Source organism: Spinacia oleracea, chromosome 6, assembly GCF_020520425.1.
Source record: "Spinacia oleracea cultivar Varoflay chromosome 6, BTI_SOV_V1, whole genome shotgun sequence".
Lineage (NCBI taxonomy): Eukaryota > Viridiplantae > Streptophyta > Magnoliopsida > Caryophyllales > Amaranthaceae > Spinacia > Spinacia oleracea.
In genome coordinates this window covers 124863020-124885535 of record NC_079492.1, presented here as the reverse complement: position 1 = coordinate 124885535, position 22516 = coordinate 124863020, and the positions used below count along the sequence as shown (strand labels likewise).

Here is a 22516-nt window from a genome sequence, read left to right as displayed (position 1 = left end):
AATTAGATAAAGGAGGAAAAGAGAGAAGATAAAATGCAGAGAAGGTTGATGTTGTTGTTTCTGTGGTTTCGTTTGCTGAATTTGATTGCTGCCAAAAATTACAACCGCAACGACTTCCCTCCTGATTTCGTATTTGGGGCTAGTACATCAGCTTATCAGGTTCCTCAATTTTATTTTATTTTACTCATTAAAAAATATCCGTGTATTACTTATTTTGTTCTTTAACTTATTGTCGTATTTCTTAATAAATTTAGTGTCCAAAATTTGATTTCAATAATTGTATCATTATTTTGTCCTATAATTTTATTATCTTTCAAATATAACGTACACTATTAGTACCAAGTATTCTTTTATCAAATTTTTCAAACATCATGATCGACTGATATTTATGAACTTTGAAACCCATAACTTTAAAATAATAAGGTTTTTTTTTAAAAAAAAAATATCACTCGTAGATCGATGTATAAACACTACTTCGTATTACGTTATATGCGTAGGTGGAGGGAGCAGCATTGCAGGATGGAAGGACGCCTAGTATTTATGATACTTTTGCTCATCAATCCAGTAAGCTTGTCTTAGTTACTAAGTCTTTCAAGGATCTACTTTACTTCTCTTGTGAAATATGGTGAAAAATGAATCCAACAAAATATATGTATGTATATATAGACAGCTAGGGAGTTTTTATTTATTATTTTGATAGTAAATAACTAAATATCATATCGCTTCCTAAATAATATGATATGCAATTTTGAAATTTCAGGGAAGGGAACACCTGATCCAGATGTAGCATGTGATCAGTACCATAAATATAAGGTGATTGAAAGCCTTTTATACCTTCTTTTTTTTCTTTTTTTTTTTAATCTAGTTTTTGAGCTCGTATGCGGTTGCATGGATTACTGTTTTTAGTTGACAAAGAAATAAAAGTTAGGAGATTGTCATTTGTGAATAGAGATAATGTATGAAACTTAATTGAGAACATGTACATCGATGACCAAAAATTTGCATGCGTCATCCCTCTCTCTAAATCTCTTTAGTCTTTACTCTTTACCATCGTCTCACTCTTCCACATCACCAAAATTCATAATTTTATTTTCGCACCAAGTGCTGCCAGTCGATCTCCTTGGTTGAAAAGTTAAACATATCTATCAAGTGAAGATATTCTAAATAAAAGCACAAGAAAATGAAAATTGAATAAAGCAAAAGAAAAAGTAAAAAAGTTAAGAAAATGTCGTACATGAATAAGTACGGAAGAAGGAGATCAATGGTGTAGGGTTTTGAAAAGAGTTGGTTAGTTGGTTGAAGATGATGTCGGTGAGTAGATCTTCATCTTCCTCAAACAAAAAAAGTAGGTCTGCAAGGTGATTGAAGCCTGTGACAGATTAAAGTACGTAATTGTTAGGACACGCCGACAATCTAAAACAACAACTGGCACTCTATTAGTGAGAGTATACTATAGTATGGATTGATTGTATGTAATAGATAACGATTGTATAAAAAAACTTAGTTGTGACAATATATTGTTAGTTTGTAAACGTGAGATATGAGAAGGATGAGAAAAAGGTAGAAGCCATGGATGAGAGATTGGCAGATTCATGTAATTGTTTTCATCCGCTGGATATTGCAAATTAGTAGGGATTGATTGTATATTATAGAGAAAGACTTTATAAACTGAGTTTGAACAATATATTTTTAGTTCTTAAATGAGAGGAAAAAAAAGAAGAGATGAGAGAGAAACATAAGAGAGAGCTGAGAAAAAGAGATGGGAGAGATGAGAAAAAATCAGGAGCCATGTATAAAATGAATGAGGGAGATGAGAAAAATGCAGAAGTCATGGCTCATGGATGAATAGATGGGAGATATAGACAGAGTTTGATGACATATGTAACTCCTTTAAATATACCGTCCCTTTGCAATTCCCCTTTTACCCATTTTTTCTTGTTTTTTTACACCTTTACCACTTCATTGACTTATTTTGCCAATCAAGAAGATTATTTAGAAATTTCTTTTCATTACCAACCTCAAACAAGCCAAGATCGTTCGGGTGTATAAGCTGATGCGCTATCTAATCTGTTATCAACTTTTTTTGGGTGTAATAAGCCTTAGGATAATATAAATAAATAAATGAGGTAAGGGGAATTCAAACATGTGACACATTTTTAAGTCAATCGGTAATCCATTATTACTTACTGATTTTACAAAAGAGTTATGCCGGGATTGCATGAGCTAAGACTCTCCAACGCGGCGTGGGAGAACAATAAATTTAAAAATACGAAGTATATAGCACTATAAGAGATTGTATCATTGACGACGGGAAATCCCATCGCTCAATGTCAATAGTGGTGGAATTTTCTGTGGCGAATCCATTATAATAAGATATTGTCATTGATGGAAAATCCCGTCGTTAGCCCGTTGTAAAACACATTTGCGACGGTTGTTCCCGTCTTTATGTGGTTGTTAGTCTCGCCGCAAAATGCTTTTACAAGGGGATTTTTGACCAGTCATTATTGAGTTGTCAACAATGATACAAATTCTTGTAGTGTCGTTTATAAAAGGTCTTGTACGCATAAAATGTATAATAAATTTATTGTAAACTGGGGTAATTAATTTTATCAATTTCTAGATAACTTTTAACACATTTGATTAAATTTTATATTATATCTTTTTTATGAATAATATTTTAAAGAAGTATAGTTAATTTTATACATTATTAGTGATTTTGAAAGTTTTTTTTGTTGAAGCGAAATTTTTTATCCCTAATTTAAAAAATACGTAACAGATAACTTTTACATTATATCGGGGTAACTTCGAAACATTTTGAGTTAATTAACTTTTACTCCGATTTACATTTAAATAAGAATGTGTACGTATTGGTTGTATGATCGATCAGGAGAAGGTCATTTGACCAATGAACTCATGTTAAAAGTCTAGTCTCAATTAGAAAGTTCTTATAGAGCAACCAACAAAATTTAGGATAGAAACTCTATTCAACTTCACAAATTCATATTTAAACATGGTGTACAATATAATATTGTACCCCTGCTTAAAAGTTAATATAAAATCCTTTCAAAGTTAACCGATATAATTTAATGTAAAAGTTATCTATTACTAGCTTAGTGATTATTTTTTTCATTTTAATAAAAATTACTCCTTCAAAATCACTAATAATTTACTTCATCCTTTCTTTTTAGTTGCAATACTTTGCTTCTCACACTTGACAATGCATAACTTGAATAATTAATATATTTAATTATTGATAAGTAAAAATTATAAAAAAAAAATTGATATTCAGAAAATATACATTAAAACGAATCTACCAAGATCACACCTAAATATGTTTCTCTTTAAGTATAAATCATCAAAAATAAACAAACTAGAATATGTAATAATACAAAAAGCAAAGTGTTGCAACTTTTTGAAACAGAGGAAGTACTCCCTCCGTATTTATTTAAGAGATACACTTGGTTGAGCACGGGTATTAAGAAAAAGAATTGAATGAAATAAAGTAATAAAACAAATGGGGTTGAGTAGATATTTTAATAAGAAAAACAAGTGGGGACCATGTCATTTTAGGTAGTAGGGGTGGGGGTGGGGTGGGGTGTAGATGTATTATTTAATTAAATGGTGGAGTTGATAAGTTACTAAAAATGGCAAGTGTATCTCTTAATTAAATAAATACGGTCGGAAAAGACAAGTGTATCCCTTAAATAAATAAAGAGGGAGTATAAAGTTAACCATTTAACCCTTTTAAAAGTTTATACATCAATTTGTTTTTCATAATGTAAAAGTTATTCAAAATATGTTAAAAGTTACAAAAAAAGCTGGATAAAAGTTACAAAAGGTAGGATAAAAGTTATTCTTATGTGTGCAAGACCTTTTGATTGCAAACTTTTGATAAGGAAAATATGAAAATGGCTATCTTATTGTGATTAATTAATGTACTTAATCTAATTAGTCTCATAACTATCCCCCTTAATTAACATATATCAGGAAGATGTTCAACTCATGGCAGAGACTGGATTGGACGCATACCGATTTTGTTAAGATAGAATATAGGAGATATTATATTGTGAATATTCTGTAGAGTCCTAAATATGGTATGTTACCTAATATGAGTCCTACATATGGTATGTTACCTAATATGTAATCTAGTGTTTAGGTAATGAGTTGTACTATATATATACGTGTGTTATTAATGAGAATGATACGAGATTACACAATATTTGACATGGTATCAAGAGCTTAGGGAGATCCTACGACCCGTCTACAAAAAATTATCCCCTGCCGGTGGGTTAGAAAAATAAATCCACCGGCGGGATTCGTAATTAATATAATAATTCCGCTGCAAATTGGTAGAAGATGAGGTTGGTGTTGGAGAAAAGACTCGTACTTGGAATCGCGTCCAATTCGAGTATTCATATTGAGATAATTGGTGAGTTCGAAAAGAAGGGCGTTCTCATCAAGAGAGAAAAAAAAAAAAAAGTGCAGGTTCGAAAAGAATGGCGTTCTTGCTCGATTTTTTTTATTGAAGAATGGTGTTTCCAATCGCAACGTTCGTGAAACTGCCGTTACGATTGAGGGAGGGAGTAAAGGATAAGTAAAGGATAACGTAGTTATCCTAGAGGATAGAATATCATATGAGATAGAGTTATGTTATATGATATGGGTGATACTGAGGGAGTGTCGTCACCTACGGGTGATACTGAGGGAGTGTCGTCACCTACGGGTGATACTGAGGGAATGTTGTCGCATACAGGTGACAATGAGGACGTGTCGTTGACTAGTGGCGTCGACGAAGGGGTGTCGTCGCCTGTGAGGGAGGAACAACAACATTATACACCCAGTCGAGTGGATCAGACGTCGTCTCACCAACGACAGGTGTCGATGAGACAACGGGTAGTGATGAGAGTGAGACAAGGCGATCATCAGCCCGTCGTATGTGTCGACGAAGGTTCAGTTAGCAGATATCGTCACTAAAGCGTTGGGGAAGAAGCAATTTGAGTTTTTTTTGAACAAGATGGGCATTCGAGATCTTCATGCTCCACCTTGAGGGGGATGTTAAGATAGAATATAGGAGATATTATATTGTGAATATTCTGTAGAGTCCTAAATGGTATGTTACCTAATATGAGTCCTACATATGGTATGTTACCTAATATGTAATCTAGGGTTTAGGTAATGAGTTGTACTATATATATACGTGTGTTATTAATGAGAATGATACGAGATTACACAATATTTGACAGATTTTCTATCTCCTGGTCGAGACTGATTCCAAGTACGTACTAATCTTTATATCTTTCTAACATATTTACAAAAAGTATCAATTGTATTAAGTTTTGTACGTATATATGTTCAGATGGAAGAGGACCTATTAATCCTAAAGGTTTAAGATACTACAACAACCTCATCAATGAACTCATCAGACATGGTAACGTTTTTCTACTTGAACAACCTTTCAATTTAAATACTAATTAAGTATGGAGTACGTAATACATGTTACGCTACATAGAACGAATGAGTAATAAATTAAACTCAACGAAATATACGTGCAGGAATCGAGCCTCATGTTACACTATTGCATATAGATGTACCACAAGCACTTGTGGATGATTATGAATCTTTCCTGAATCGAAGGATCATGTATGTATTTATATCTTTATATTGAATCCAAATACATATCACACCGTAGTATGTCAATCATATACGTAGACTCATATAATTTAAAGCCCTACATAACTTAATAACGTTAAGACAATTGAAAATATAAAAACTTTGTGCCGAAGGTAGCTAGGATTTATGAAAATTGAAACACTCATGCCAATGGTACTTTGTGATGGATAATAAAGTATGTACATGCAGAGAAGACTTCACAGCATACGTAGATGTATGTTTTAGAGAATTCGGTGATAGGGTTCGATACTGGACAACTTTGAACGAGCCGAATATCTTCGTCTTTGGTGGTTATGATATCGGGAATTATCCCCCAGGAAGGTGTTCTTCTCCATTTGGAAATTGTAGTAGAGGAAACTCCGAAACTGAGCCATATATTGCTGCTCACCTTCTATTATTAGCTCATGGGTCCGCTGTAAAGCTCTATAAGGAAAAATATCAGGTATGCGCGCTAGCTTGACTTAATTAGCGTAGAATCTTTGATATATAAACGTAAAAAAAAACATATGATACTCTACCATCTAGAATAACTTAATTAGCGTCTAATCTTTGATATATAAAATGATATTTTATTATCTAGGATAACTACGTTATCCTCAACAATTATCAACAAATTAGTGCATGATATTAATTTGATCCGTTATTAACCCAATTATTGGATGTAGGCCAAACAACTTGGATTTGTTGGTATGAATCTCCTTAGCTACCATTTCAGTCCCATTACCAACACAAGAGAAAACATAATTGCGACTCGAAGAACCTACGATTTTTTGATTGGATGGTAAGTACAATTTAAGATTATATTTATTAAGAATTGATTGGCCACGTTATCGCAGAATTCTAATATTTGAATCGTGAAGTTAACTCTTGCCTTGGTTTATTAGGTTTATGCATCCTTTGACATATGGTGACTATCCTGAAATAATGAAGAAAAATGTTGGCAGCAGAATTCCTGTTTTCACAGAAAAGGAATCAAATTTAGTGAAGGGATCATTTGATTTCATCGGAATTAATTACTACAGTATCATGGAGACCAAGGACTATTCTACTGGCCTCTCCAAATATCCAAGAGATTTTTTTGCCGACATTGGAGTGAAGTGGACATGTATGATCTAAACTTTTTGTGCATAGCTAAATACTACTATACTAGTGGAAAAAGGGTCATTTGCATCGCACTTTTAAGCACATTTGCGTCGCACATCGTGCGTGGCAAAAGCTCTCGACGCAAATGACTAAAAGTCATTTGCGTCGCACATTTGTGCGACGCAAATGAACCTTATTTGCGTCGCACATTTAGCTAATGTGCGACGCAAATAACTTTTCAGGCATGGTGCTGAAAGTCATTTGCAACGCACATTAGCTAAATGTGCGACGCAAATAAGGTTCATTTGCAACGCACATTTAGCTAATGTGCGTTGCAAATGACTTTTCAGCACCATGCCTGAAAAGTTATTTGCGTCGCACATTAGCTAAATGTGCGACGCAAATAACTTTTTAGGCATGGTGCTGAAAAGTCATTTGCAACGCACATTAGCTAAATGTGCGTTGCAAATGACAATTTTAGCGCCAAAAAATTAAGTCATTTGCCTCGCACATTGAGCTAACGTGCGTTGCAAATGACTTATTTTTTTAAAAAAAATATTCGTTTTTTAATATTTTAGTTGGAAATTCCGACATGATCGTCTTTGAAATTAGACGCTTCATTCCCAATACCGGGAATACATTTATAATTAATACCTGTCACTAAAGTTTACAACGTAATTAACGTTCCCAATAAAAGGCAATTAAATTCGTCATAGATCGATCAACCAACATGTTACAACAAACATAAAATTATTACAACAAAGGTACGTAGCTAGCTAGAGATCAAGTTCATATTACAAATTAAGCTAAAAATTCGACATTGTTCATGAAGTAATCTGCCCAAAAATCTTTCACCTCATTAATCTCCTCCGGTGAATAGGGCAATGTTCTTGAAAAATCCTAAAAAAGTGTAAATAATTCAATTTATCAACGATTGATCAATATAATAGTTTTGTGTACTTCAATTTATTATATAAAGTACGTAGTTTATGAGAACATACCTTAGTAAGATCTTGACTATTACTATGATTCATTATTATGTCGTACATAAAACGCATGACGTAGTAACCACAATCTAGTGATCCCGGTTGTTGAGCACACTAAATGCATTAAAATAAATAACACAAGTAAAATTTCTATCACATTGTATGTTATAATTTTGAAAAACTTATTTCTTAGGTAAATAATAAACTAATTATATATATATATACCTGTGCTGGAATCCATGTTAATTTAGTTCCCTTAGATTGTCCACCTAGTCTCTTGTAACTCCGAAAAGCACTACACATTCGATAAAATATGCAATTATATATACTTTGTTTACACATGTAAATGCAAAGAATATTTTACATGTAAGTGCAATTATATACTTTATTTACACATGTAAATGCAATTATATACGTAGTAGTCACATTTAAGGCTAATTGGGTCGTTCTAGGTCATTTTTAGGCAAAAATGATGTTTTCGAACCCAACTTTGAACCAAAGAACCTAAGGAATGTTTTCAAACTTATTACACGTCTCATATGCATAGTTATAACTTTCTAAGGCCCTTTACAATCTATTATTTCACATTTAAGGCTATTTGGGTCGTCCTAGGTCATTTTTAGGCAAAAATGATGTTTTCGAACCCAACTTTGAACCAAAGAACCTAAGGAATGTTTTCAAACTTATTACACGTCTCATATGCATAGTTATAACTTTCTAAGGCCCTTTACAATCTATTATTTCACATTCAAGGCTATTTGGGTCATCCTAGGTCATTTTTAGGCAAAAATGATGTTTTCGAACCCAACTTTGAACTAAAGAACCTAAGGAATGTTTTCAAACTTATTACACGTCTCATATGCATAGTTATAACTTTCTAAGGCCCTTTACAATCTATTATTTCACATTCAAGGCTATTTGGGTCGTCCTAGGTCATTTTTAGGCAAAAATGATGTTTTCGAACCCAACTTTGAACCAAAGAACCTAAGGAATGTTTTCAAACTTATTACACGTCTCATATGCATAGTTATAACTTTCTAAGGCCCTTTACAATCTATTATTTCACATTCAAGGCTATTTGGGTCGTCCTAGGTCATTTTTAGGCAAAAATGATGTTTTCGAACCCAACTTTGAACTAAAGAACCTAAGGAATGTTTTCAAACTTATTACACGTCTCATATGCATAGTTATAACTTTCTAAGGCCCTTTACAATCTATTATTTCACATTCAAGGCTATTTGGGTCGTCCTAGGTCATTTTTAGGCAAAAATGATGTTTTCGAACCCAACTTTGAACTAAAGAACCTTAGGCAAAAATTTAGGCAAAAATGGCATTTTCATATGCATACTTTACTTACTTGTTTAGTGGCTCCTTAATCATCAAATTTCTCTTCTTCTGTTGAGAATCAAATATGTAGACCTCACGTTTAGACAAGCAAAGAACTAAAAGCATCCAGTGACTCCTACATACAAACAATAAACGTATGTAGTTAGAAAAAAAAAGGTTAAATTTATAACAATCAATTAAAAACGAAGTTCAAAGTAATTTTCATACTTTTCGTAGTATGGACATAAGATGAATGTCTTAGAACTAAGTGCACTCATGGACCTCGTCATGTACAATAGAATTCGATCTGCATCGGACTTTAACATGGTGGCCGAGATCATCTCCGGGCACATGAATCCAATACTATTGGGGTGACAATCATCGTGAAAACACAACTCACTCAAAGCCCTATAATATAGAGTGTAAGAACGTTAAGACAATCATAAAAATCAAATTTAGGGGCAAAATATGAATTTAGGTAACTCACGTAACAAAAACTTGTATTATTGATATATTGAGCCATGCTCCCGAGAGAAGTTGATCGGTGTCTTCAACGGTGACACTAATTTCAAAGTCCTTTTCCATATTGAATGTCCTTTTAGTGCAATGTACCTTAACGTGCTCCCCTTCTTTTAATCCCAACATCATAGTTTTCATCACATTGCACTTACCACTCAAATTTTGCACTTTATAATTTTCAAGGAAATAGGTTTTTGATTTAGTGTTGGACGCTTTTGTTCCACTTCCCCCAACCACTATCTCTTTCCCTTTGTTCCCTTTCCCTTTAGGCTCTTTACTTGTAGGCTTGTTTACCTGAGGTATGATTTTCAAATAACGATATACATATTAGTGAGCATACATGGTATAATAGTTCTACTTCAAATTATCATGCATATGTTAGTTACCTCCTCATTCATAAGCGACACCAAATGCTTTGGCCACTGAGTGAAGGTACCATGAGCTTGAGCAAGTTTCTTAATATATTGAGAAGGCACGGGGACGGGAGCTTCTTTGTACGCGGGCTCAAAATCATCAACGCTCACTTTCACGTTATCGGACGTGACGTCGTTGTGGTGATCAAGGAGCAACTCTGGACATATGGTACCATAGGCAACAAAGACTTTCTCCGAGCCTATGTTCAGGTATAGATGGCACGGGACAGGTTCCTTATTATTTATTTTGAACAATAACGCAAATACAATGTAACATGTTAGAAAAGTTCAATAGAATTAACTAGAAACAAATTACTTGAAAAACACAAATTATCATACCGTAATGTCGGCAAATGGATCTAAACCCCCGGAACGACAACTACTATGAACATTTGCGTCTATCCTCATATGGCTTGGTATTTGGACACCAAGTTCTTTAGCAAATGTGATAAATTTCTCCATGACCATGGCATCCATCTTGGAGTTCATCTCTTGTATTGTCTCATCTTTGACCCTTTTGGTCACTCTTGCTTCCATTTCCTCCATCTCCGCATCTCCATACCGTCGAAAGCTACGCCGATCTCCGGTCCCCCACACAGCTTTGATGCCTACTCCACCACCAAATGTTAGTGGTCTCCCTTCTTTAGTCTTACCAAGTGCACGAGATAAGACATCATCTCGTGCACTTTTGGGAACAAATTCCCCTTCATCTTGTTTCCTTTTCCATTCATCCTACATGAAATCAAATGGTTTTGAGAAAAGTTCAACACTTGGTTTCATAGTTAAGAACATATATGAAATTAGAGGAATCACAACATTACGCAAAATTGTTAAATGAACTTACAATATTTTCTTTGACCTTTTGTGTGCCCTGATCCGGCAAGTAAGGATTTCCTTTCTCATCTGGTACCGATCTTGCAAGAAGCCATAAACATGTCCTACTCGGCAAACTTGAAGAAATTGTAGACGCAGAGGAACCTTCAGATGACGAAGAAACTGAGGGAATGTACCCTTTTCTCTGCCATTCACTTGTCATTTCAGCATATGATTTCTGTCCCATATGATGAGGATATATGTTGAATGATTGACTTTGTCTTGCTTTCTCACTTATTTTCTAATTTTAGGGGGGTAAAAGAAATTATTACAACAAAATAAAACTTAGATTATAACAAGACTTTAAATAAGAATAATTTTTATACCTCAGCTTCTTCGGAGGTACGTATCTTCACAAATTCCTTCCATATATCCTTAGTTATATAACTATACAAATCATATGGCATCTTTTCATCTTTTGGCCTTTTTCTTGTACCCCGGATCCAACCAGTCGTCAATCTTGATTTGAATTCCCTCCAACGCTTATCACAACTCTTTAAGACAACTTCTTTCTTAGTTTCATCTGTGATATGAAATTCTCTCTAAATGAAAGAAAAAGAAAAGGAACAAGAAAGTCTTTTAGCACATGAAAAAGACACGTAGATATGTACAACTGAATTTCCAAAATAAAACCGGTTACCTTGACGTCTTCCCACAAAGTGTCTTTTATTCCTTGTGAAACATCTTCCCAGGTTCTGATCAATATTGAAACCTTTGCGCGACTTATCTCGCCAATGTGATTCTTGTAATCCGTTGCCCATTTCCCTGTGGGTCGGTCCAAGTGATCCCATTCAATTATTCTTGGAACCCCGGGCATGGATTTTATTCCTTTTGTAGGGCCTCTTGGCTTTTTTTTTTGCTTTTGGGGCACTTGATTTGGTGATTTGTTAGAAGGACCTGAATTTGCGTGTTGATCTTCATCCATGCCTGACGCTACTGCATTGGAAAATCATCAAAATTACATACCTTCAAAAGCAGGATTTTAAAATAAAAATAAAGAACTGACCAGTTCTGTGCACTGATCTGCACAGCTCAGATCAGAACTGTGCAGATCAGTGCACAGAACTGATCAGAGCTGACCAGTTCTGTGCACTGATCTGCACAGCTCAGATCAGAACTGTGCAGATCAGTGCACAGAACTGATCAGAGCTGACCAGTTCTGTGCACTGATCTGCACAGCTCAGATCAGAACTGTGCAGATCAGTGCACAGAACTGATCAGAACTGACCAGTTCTGTGCACTGATCTGCACAGCTTAGATCAGAACTGTGCAGATCAGTGCACAGAACTGGTCAGTTCTGATCAGTTCTGTGCACTGATCTGCACAGTTCTGATCTGAGCTGTGCAGATCAGTGCACAGAACTGATCAGTTCTGATCAGTTCTGTGCACTGATCTGCACAGAACTGATCAGTTCTGTGCACTGATCTGCACAGTTCTGATCTGAGCTGTGCAGATCAGTGCACAGAACTGATCAGAACTGACCAGTTCTGTGCACTGATCTGCACAGCTCAGATCAGAACTGTGCAGATCAGTGCACAGAACTGATCAGAACTTTGCAACATTTTGGAACAGATCGAAACCCATGAAAGACACCATCAATCATGCATGCTGTCATTATTTCGATTCTAACCCATAAAATGACGTTTTCCTAGGTCATTTTTAGGCAAAAATGACATTTTCGAACCCAACTTTGAACCAAACAACCTAAGGAATGTTTTCAAACTTATTACATGTCTCATATGCATAGTTATAATTTTCTAAGCCTCGTACTAATCTATTATTCAACATTTAAGGGTAATTGGGTCGTTATAGTACATATTTAGGCAAAAATGTCATTTTCGAACCCAACTTTGAACCAAACAACCTAAGGAATGTTTTCAAACTTATTACATGTCTCATATGCATAGTTATAACTTTCTAAGCCTCGTACTAATCTATTATTCCACATTTAAGGGTAATTGGGTCGTTATAGTACATATTTAGGCAAAAATGACATTTTCGAACCCAACTTTGAACCAAACAACCTAAGGAATGTTTTCAAACTTATTACATGTCTCATATGCATAGTTATAACTTTCTAAGCCTCGTACTAATCTATTATTCCACATTTAAGGGTAATTGGGTCGTTATAGTACATATTTAGGCAAAAATGACATTTTCGAACCCAACTTTGAACCAAACAACCTAAGGAATGTTTTCAAACTTATTACATGTCTCATATGCATAGTTATAACTTTCTAAGCCTCGTACTAATCTATTATTCCACATTTAAGGGTAATTGGGTCGTTATAGTACATATTTAGGCAAAAATGACATTTTCGAACCCAACTTTGAACCAAACAACCTAAGGAATGTTTTCAAACTTATTACATGTCTCATATGCATAGTTATAACTTTCTAAGCCTCGTACTAATCTATTATTCCACATTTAAGGGTAATTGGGTCGTTATAGTACATATTTAGGCAAAAATGACATTTTCGAACCCAACTTTGAACCAAACAACCTAAGGAATGTTTTCAAACTTATTACATGTCTCATATGCATAGTTATAACTTTCTAAGCCTCGTACTAATCTATTATTCCACATTTAAGGGTAATTGGGTCGTTATAGTACATATTTAGGCAAAAATGACATTTTCGAACCCAACTTTGAACCAAACAACCTAAGGAATGTTTTCAAACTTATTACATGTCTCATATGCATAGTTATAACTTTCTAAGCCTCGTACTAATCTATTATTCCACATTTAAGGGTAATTGGGTCGTTATAGTACATATTTAGGCAAAAATGACATTTTCGAACCCAACTTTGAACCAAACAACCTAAGGAATGTTTTCAAACTTATTACATGTCTCATATGCATAGTTATAACTTTCTAAGCCTCGTACTAATCTATTATTCCACATTTAAGGGTAATTGGGTCGTTATAGTACATATTTAGGCAAAAATGACATTTTCGAACCCAACTTTGAACCAAACAACCTAAGGAATGTTTTCAAACTTATTACATGTCTCATATGCATAGTTATAACTTTCTAAGCCTCGTACTAATCTATTATTCCACATTTAAGGGTAATTGGGTCGTTATAGTACATATTTAGGCAAAAATGACATTTTCGAACCCAACTTTGAACCAAACAACCTAAGGAATGTTTTCAAACTTATTACATGTCTCATATGCATAGTTATAACTTTCTAAGCCTCGTACTAATCTATTATTCCACATTTAAGGGTAATTGGGTCGTTATAGTACATATTTAAGCAAAAATGACATTTTCGAACCCAACTTTTAACTAATCTACAAATTAACTAATAACAAGTTCCCATAGTACAATTCATTTCACATCACAAATTCACAAACCCGAATTTCATTTCATAACCTTAATTCAATAAAACCTAAATGTAATAAACAAATAAATTCAACAAAACCAACTATTATAATAACCTATTACAATTCATCAAAAACTACAATTAAAATTCAACAAAACCTAAATCTTAAATGTGCACAATTAAAATTCAATTAAATAATATCCACAATCATAATATATTCAATCTTAAAATTCAACTAAAATGTACAATTAAAATTCCAATCAAAATATCCAGAATTATAATTAAAATGCACAATTAAAATTCAATTAAAATTCAATCTTAAATGTAAATAATACCTAATTAATTATTGAAGAGAGGAGAGATGTGAGAGCAACGGGACGTGCAGGGGGCGGTGGTGCAGGGGGCGGTGGTAGTATGGGAAGTGTGCAGGGGCGGCTGTGCCGCGGCAACACTGTGCAACACCGCGGCGGCAGTTTGTGACAGCGACAGAGAAGAGGGAGCAGGAGGACTTCCTTGGCCGTGAGCGGCAGTGAAGCAACGACGACGGCAGTGAAGCACCGACGACGGCAGTGAACAGGGTGAAGCCGCCGGTGAAGCCGCCGGTGAGAACAACGCAGCTAGTGTTGGTGTTGGTTTGGTTTGGGAGGGAAGCAGTGTCGAGCAATATTAACCTAAGTCAGAATGTTCCTAAGCAATTAAGCTGAGCGCGAATTCGAAAAAAAAAAATCAAAACACATTTGCGTCGCAGCTTTGTTAAACTGCGACGCAAATGACTCTAGGATGCCCCCCAGAGTCATTTGCGTCGCAGTTTAACAAAGCTGCGACGCACTTGATTGAGTTAATTGCGTCGCAGCTTTGTTAATCTGCGACGCAAATGACTCTGGGGGGCATCCTAGAGTCATTTGCGTCGCAGTTTAACAAAGCTGCGACGCAAATGACTAAATTTTATGCTAAAATTTGTCATTTGCGTCACATGTTCAGAATGGCGTGGCAAATGCGGGGATGCAAATAAGCCTTTTTCCACTAGTGCTAGTGAGTGATTTGAGAGGTGCCTTTGAATTTCTACTATTAGTCTTGAATTTCTATTATTATAGCCTTAACTTAAGAATCTTCGACTTTTACAAAAAAAATAGAAAAACAGAAGTTCGTAACGGAATATTTTACTGTGTGTTGCATATAAAAATGGAGATTTCAAAAAATCACAAAATTAAAGTTGCTGAGTTATGTGAATTTTTTTTTAATTATTTTATATAATTACTACTATCGTACATAGGTAAAAAAAAAATAGTACGGAGTAACATTAAACACTCGTCTTTTTCAAATTAGTTTATTTATGTGAAGTAAGAAAGAAAAACATACAAATATTTTGTTCAACACATTTTGGTCTCGAATTCAAATATTTATATAAGCTCATTTTTTACATAATGTGTAATACATATACTTGTTAAATAAGTAATGTGAAGTGTTTTTAATCCTAGATTAATCAGCATGACACATGACATGAATAACGTTTTAGATTTCCTAAATTGCAGTATAAATGTTACTGAATTTAAAACGACGTGTGGATCTTTAGTGATGCTTTTCCACGGCAAAATAAAAAAAGCTACTCATTTTTCCTTAAATCATTATCATAAAATTGTTAAAATTGTGCTTTACATTACAAATTTCTTATGTAGATTTTCATATGAAATACTAATATAACATTTTATATTACAGATTCAGATCCAAGTGCATTGCCCGAAGAGGTGAGAGGTTCAAATATTTCAATCAAGTATATATTTCGATTATACATACGTTACTTGTACATTCGAGAATTATTTATATCCACTAACATTTTAATTATCGTGATCGATCTCCTAGTTTATGTTTCCTAATGAACCATGGGGCTTAGAGCGAGTATTGGAGTATTTCAAGGATGTTTATCAAAATCCTCTAATCTTTATTCATGAAAATGGTTTATCCTCTTACTTCCTAATTTCTTTTAATTTTTAATTTTTTGTAGACTATTAAGTTTTAATTAGACATTAATGTTTAAATGGAACTTGGTTGCAGGTCAAGTGGCAAAACATAGTACAGCCACTAATGATCAATTTAGGGTTGAATACTTACAATCCCATATTGGGAGTCTGCTTAGTGCTGTGAGGTAAGGCTACTACTTCCTCCGCTTCTTTTGGATCAAAAAGTCTTGCGCGCACAAGGTGTACAATAAATTTATTGTACACCAAGATAACTTTTATGCATTTTTTTGTAACTTTAACTTATTTTTCTGTAACTTTTATATTATAAAAATTAAAAAGTTGATAGATAAACATTTTAAAGGGTTAAATGATTAATTTATACATTATTAGTGATTTTGAAGAAATAATTTTTATTCAAATGAAAAAATTTATCATTAAAAAATAGATAACTTTTACCTATATAAAGGTAACTTTTAAGCATTTTGAGTCAACTTTTACTCCGATGTACAATATTTATTGTACACCCATTATAAATAAAAATTTGTGCTTTCGGATTGCCTCATTTGTCGTTTGAGGCGTTCTTTTGATTTTGCACATACCTCTTTTGAAATGTTTTTTTCACTATTGCTCTATCTATTTATATCTTTTATTATTGTCCCACTTTATTTACCCATTCACGTGCACAATTTTTATTGAAGATTGAATAAACCCTTTTTTTCACAAGTTTAATAAATTGAATTTTGCTCTATGGAGAAATCATAAAGGAATGAGGGAATAGATCCTTTCAATCTATCATAACTAGTCTTATATGAACGCAATGCGTGTGAGATAATAAATATAAAAAAATCAAAATTGTGTTATTATTACAATTAATCACCACAAATAATAAGCAAGAAAAATTGTTTACAAAATTCGATCATCTAAAGAAAAAACTTCATACGAAGTATATAAATGAATCCCCTCTTACAACATTTGGATGAAGTTTTCAACATTAACGAATGATCCTAATTAGCTTAGATTTTCTTTAATATAGTAATCAGGGGCATGTGTATTGTGAAAGTATTGGTATATAAATTGGTATCTCGATTAATTTTTCCTTCTCTACGTCCAAGAGTGTATTCTCGCATATAATATGTTTTCTTCAATATTGCATTACAAAATGTGAACATTAAATCTAAAACATAGAAATAAGAATTACAATTCAAACAACCAAGTATATGCTCCGTATTATTTTTGGATGAATAAACAACTATATATACTTCGTAACCAACTTGTGAAAGAATTTGATAAGAAGTATTGTACTTTTGGTAGAAGTTACAACCAAAACACTATAATCATCATAATAAAAACTATCATAAACAAAAATCAAACTATAAAATTACATTGAAAAAATTCAATTAATTGACTGTCGTAAAGAAAAGTTGATAGGAAGAGAACAATTTACATAAAGATCGAATAGAGTAGAGATTCTACTCAACCCGTTTTCGTTAACATGCGCTCCATTGCTTCCCCCCTCTCTCCATTCAACTTTGTTGCGACTGTATGTCGAGTCATTAGATGGCTACATAGAGGGGGAAAAGATCTTTGGGATTTATTTTGGTATTTGAGGATGTCAGATGTGAAGGAATGAGAATAGGAATTTGAGAACATGAGTTGTCATTTGAGATAGCAGAGCTTAGGAAATTGAGATAAGAATTTAGAATGCTTAAGTTATATTTATTTGAGATTTGAGTTGGTAATTTATTTAGGATATTCAGTTTGAGTTCCTTTGAGTTAGTATTTTCTTTTTGAGATATTGTGTATTAGGGAAAAAGTGGTATTGCTTTGTGATGTTTATTGTAAAAAAAAATTATTTTATAAGATTTATTAGTTTTCAAATGATCTAAGGATTTTTGTTTTTAAATTCCGATGACGAAATTTATTTTAAGGGTGGTAATAGTATGTAATAGCAGCTTTTAATTAAAGGATAATTATATTTTATTATCTTAATCACCAAAATAATCTTCCTTTGATACAAAATAAGCATTATTTATTTATATATAGTTTGGTATATATGATTTAAAAATGTTTTATTGAAATAAATAAATAAATAAACAAAAGAGAAAGTCTATCTCATCAACCATTTTCTCTTATTAATGTGTGGCTAGTGGAGCAACTGACTACAAGAAAGTGTACCATTAACGATGAAAAATCCCGTCGCTAAAGGTTAATAATCGTTGATTAACGACGGGATCTCATATCGCGAACCCGTCATAAAAGGGGGCCGTCGTTAATGGAAAATCCCGTCGTTAACCCGTCGTAAAAGACATTTGCGACGGTTGTTCCCGTCTTTGTTTGGTTGTTATCCCCGTCGCAAAAGCCAGCAAAATGCTTTTGCGACGGGATTTTTTGACCCGTCGTTATTAGGTTGTCGTTAAAGATACAAATTCTTGTAGTGTGCCACCACTTTGCATTGTTGTAAACAAAAAATCTAATCAATAGCCCATTGATATTTACACAATCTAAATCAGTTCATGATATTTGTAATATAACTAGTTAGTACCCCGGGCGATGCCCCGAATAGTAGAAAAATGAATTAATTAGATTATTATATAACTCGTTTTGAGTCTAATGTAATTTGTTACATTATAATATATCTTGCTTATGCTTTAATGAATTTTAACATGTCTTAATTACTAACTCGTAAAAGTAATGACTAATTAGTGATGTGATCGAACTATTAATAAATGATTCAGATCATTTTTCTCATTATATTGACTTAATATAATTGTGCACGTACAAAAAACAACAAAATGAATTGTGGCGTAGTGGTTAAAATATGTGACTAACAAATGAGAGGTCACATGTTACATTCCTTGCCTTGGAGATTTAATAATAGTATAGATTTTACATATTCTATTCTCATTATCAATTAGTTTTGATTACCACATGAACTATCAATTAAGTCCCATAAGTTGCAAACCCGAAACCCGATCATATCCAGAAAACGATATCTAGAAGAAAAAAAAAAGAATGAAACTCAAACAAAATAAACTTAGATTGGCGAGATAGCAGGCGATTCATTTTCCTAGAAATGAACAAATAATATCAGGAAAGCTGCGGAATATGTAAAAGTAATTTAGGTAACAAAAAGATGAAAAATATAATTAAAATTCCAGAAAAAAAAGAAGAAGAGGCTTCTCTAGCTGAATATGGTAATGGAGCGCAGTTGTCTTTTACAGGGAGATAGGCAGAGAGCCTACAAAATTGGGATTTCGAAAATACCATAACTAATACTATTAAATCACCAATCAAATCAAAATGACGATAAATGTACAACATGTCACAATTTTTCACTCCTACCCCTACATACTTGTATTTAAGTTAACAAATAATTTAAGAAATCCATGTGAAAAAATACATAAAAATCTAACCTTGTGAAGGTAAGAGATTTAGAGCTGTTAAAACGGTTATTCGAGTCGGGTCCGGGTCTAGTCATCTCGGGTCACGGATCAAGATCTGGTCGGGTCGTGCCGGGTCAATTTATCATCGGGTGTAGGTCGGGTTCAGGTCGGGTTCGGTCAAGTTGAAAATTTGTCGGGTCATGTCGGTTATTTTTCCATTTCGGTATAGGTCGGGTTCGGTTCGGGTTCGGGTCGGGTCTTTTTCTAGTCGGGTACAATTACGGGTTCGGGTCTTAACGAGTCGGGTCAAGTTTGGATCGGATAATTATCGGGTCCGTTAAAATTCAAGTCGGGTTCACCATCGGATAGGGGTTAAGACCGGGTACGATACCTATCAGGTCTAGTCAAGTTTTAACCTTATAATTAACTTTTATAAATTTGGTTAAATTTGGTTTAACGCTTTTCACTTGTTCTAGATTAGGTAATTATAAAAAATAATATTAACTTGATTTAAGTTATTATTTAGTTAGGTCAATGACAAATCGGGTTGTCAAAAGGTCGCGTAAATACAGGTAATGAGTTGTCACAAATTGAGTCAGTAACAAGTTTCATCGGGTTATAATCGGTTTCGGGTTGACATCGGGTCGGGTGTTGAATCGGGTTCGGGTCATTTTCGGTCGGGTAAGCTGACTCATTTTTGTTATCGGTTATATTTCGGTCGGGTGTCAGGTTCGGGTCCGGGTCATGCATTAACGGGTCGAAATCGGTCATCGGTTTTAACGGGTTTGATACGGTCGGGTTACAGGTTTCCTATTTTAACAAAATTCCGGGTCTCGGGTCGGGTCCGGGTCCTTAAAAATACAGGTCGGTTCAGGTCGGTTTCTCGGGTCGGGTTAATTTTTTACAGCTCTAGGTGGAGTATTACTTGTGAGGAAGTATAAATTCATTTCAGATATGTTTTTACAAAAACATATCACCCTACTAAACGACAAAATAGGCTAAAGACAAACGCTAAAGGACAAAATCAAATTCTTTGGCAAATGATATCCGTTTATGAAAAGTGGCATCTGTTTTTGAAAAATGGCATCAATTTATCCAAATTGGCATCTGTTTTTTAAAAATGACATTTGTTATTTGAAAAATGGCATCTGTTTTAATACTTGTCTTATCCCTATTTTGTCGTTTAGTGGGGTGAGATGTATTTGCTAAATAGATCTCTGATATGGGGCACGCCGCCCTCCTATTACTTGTAATAATTTGAGAAACCCATGTGAAAAAATACATTAAAAAGTACGTTTTTTACCAAAGGTTTTGTACTCCACCAGGGTGTCCATCCAAACCAGTCATTGCATGTAACGAATGCAATAGTACAACCACTTTATTTTGGACTAGACCTGATGGGAAACCGAAAAACAATATTTTCCGACCTGGAGAAGGGTTCGGTTGTCTGTAACCCGTTTCGTTTCAAAGTCGATCCAGTCCGATCTGGTCTGTTTCCTTGATCCGAACCAATTTTTCATTAACAAACTTGTAAATTAACTTTTTGGTACTTAATCGAGTTAGACAATAAAGACAATATTGGCGGTTTAGCAGGCCTTTAGTGGCCAACATATAAACAATGTCCATTTGAAAAAAAAAAATCAGATTCGAATCCTCCTTTCCATTTGTAATTCATATGGTCTTTATACCGCATTTGCACCAAATAAACAATGTTCATTTTTATGGCTCACCAAATTCATACTATAGATGGTACTCCAAATTATTTTTTTCTACACATAGGCCCTTTTAATTTATGTTGTTAATTGTGATGACCACGATTATCATTGTAAAACATATAAACTTATTCATTTAAGCCTTTACATAATTATTTTTTCTCTATATCGCAGAAATGGGTCCGATACAAGAGGGTACTTTGTATGGTCATTTATGGACGTATATGAACTATCATACGGCTTCAAGTCTACCTTTGGTCTATACTATGTGGATTTTAATAGTCCAAATTTAACAAGACAACCTAAATTGTCTCAAAGATGGTACTCTGAATTTTTGAAGGGCAAAAACACAACTACATATGTAGATATGAACAAAGGAGAAGACGCCATTATCAATCGGTCTTCAATTTAGCCCTTATCTGGGGACGATGAAAACGTTGCTATATCAACATGTGTCTTTTTAGGAAATATTACTTTTTCATATTTGACAATTAGTTTTTTATGCACGTAATGCGTGCAAAAATAAATCAAAAAGTAATTACAGAGGAAGTTGATTGACTTTTGGAGGTAAATTGTGGATTGATTAATGGGATTTCCATATTTTTATTGTATTTAATTTGTCAATGCATGGCAATTATTCTTATTTATCCATATATAAGACCCTGTTCTTTAGAGTTGAACTAAACTGAACTGAATTGAACTGAATTGAATTGAACTGAACTGAATGCTCCTGAACTGAACTGAACTTAACTAAATTTAACTTAACTTAACAGAATAATCTCTAGTTAATTACAAAATAATAATAATAATAAATATTAATTAATAACTAAATAATAATTAATTAACAACTAAATAATAAATAATTAAATAATTAATAATTAATAATCTGTAATTAATTACTAAAAATAATAATAAATGATAATTAATAATTTATAGTAATTAATAATAAATAATTTGTTATATATGGTAAATTAAATATAAATATAAATAATAAGTACGTAATAATAATAATTATTATTATTATAATAAGTATTTGTAGGGGTTTTTTTTCGTACTTTTTCCCGTAGTGCATTTTCCCTACGAGGGCGGTTTTTAGAAACCTTTGTATTTTGGATTTTGTAGGAGTCGCCACCAAACATTTTTAAGGGTCCCGTTTGGAAAGACAAAAAAGTGACTCGATTAGGATAAGGCAATGAATCTTAGAAACGGATGGGTGAGATCCGGGCAAGGGAACGAGATGCTTATTCCGCGAGCTTTAGAA

General features: G+C 33.7%; 3 protein-coding genes across 3 annotated transcripts in view; 1 reads left to right on the top strand and 2 right to left on the bottom strand.

Moving 5' to 3' along the window:
• The window catches only part of LOC110796011 (beta-glucosidase 11-like), a 32766-nt gene extending 10862 nt beyond the window's left edge, over positions 1-21904 (top strand). Inside the window, exons 2-15 of the mRNA XM_056831337.1 lie at positions 7-159; positions 498-564; positions 761-813; positions 3988-4036; positions 5249-5275; positions 5357-5428; positions 5553-5640; positions 5860-6112; positions 6336-6451; positions 6555-6775; positions 15919-15947; positions 16063-16156; positions 16255-16345; positions 21430-21904. Of these exons, the coding sequence (XP_056687315.1) occupies positions 34-159; positions 498-564; positions 761-813; positions 3988-4036; positions 5249-5275; positions 5357-5428; positions 5553-5640; positions 5860-6112; positions 6336-6451; positions 6555-6775; positions 15919-15947; positions 16063-16156; positions 16255-16345; positions 21430-21667 (1524 nt within the window). The 5' untranslated portion in view covers positions 7-33 and the 3' untranslated portion in view covers positions 21668-21904. The remainder of the gene's footprint in view (positions 1-6; positions 160-497; positions 565-760; positions 814-3987; positions 4037-5248; positions 5276-5356; positions 5429-5552; positions 5641-5859; positions 6113-6335; positions 6452-6554; positions 6776-15918; positions 15948-16062; positions 16157-16254; positions 16346-21429) is intronic.
• On the bottom strand, positions 10218-11097 carry LOC130462636 (uncharacterized). Its single transcript, XM_056831338.1, has 2 exons — positions 10842-11097; positions 10218-10729 (listed from the first exon to the last, which is right to left on the bottom strand). The coding sequence occupies exons 1-2, from the start codon at positions 11055-11057 to the stop codon at positions 10331-10333; spliced, it is 615 nt and encodes a 204-aa protein (XP_056687316.1). The 5' UTR covers positions 11058-11097; the 3' UTR covers positions 10218-10330.
• Positions 11128-11887, bottom strand: LOC130462637 (uncharacterized). The gene is made up of 2 exons (XM_056831339.1): positions 11511-11887; positions 11128-11412 (listed from the first exon to the last, which is right to left on the bottom strand). Exons 1-2 carry the CDS (start codon positions 11793-11795, stop codon positions 11191-11193), a joined length of 507 nt encoding a protein of 168 aa, XP_056687317.1. The 5' UTR covers positions 11796-11887; the 3' UTR covers positions 11128-11190.
• Positions 21905-22516: the final 612 nt, after the last annotated feature.

Bases quoted from the DNA above. Each gene is read 5' to 3' on its own strand.
- LOC130462637 (XM_056831339.1), bottom strand. From the start codon at position 11,795: ATGGATGAAGATCAACACGCAAATTCAGGTCCTTCTAACAAATCACCA. The intron at 11,413-11,510 runs GTAACCGGTTTT...TCTTTCATTTAG, and splicing joins CTTTGTGGGAAGACGTCAAG to AGAGAATTTCATATCACAGA.
- LOC130462636 (XM_056831338.1), bottom strand. From the start codon at position 11,057: ATGGGACAGAAATCATATGCTGAAATGACAAGTGAATGGCAGAGAAAA. The intron at 10,730-10,841 runs GTAAGTTCATTT...GATTTCATGTAG, and splicing joins AAAAGGTCAAAGAAAATATT to GATGAATGGAAAAGGAAACA.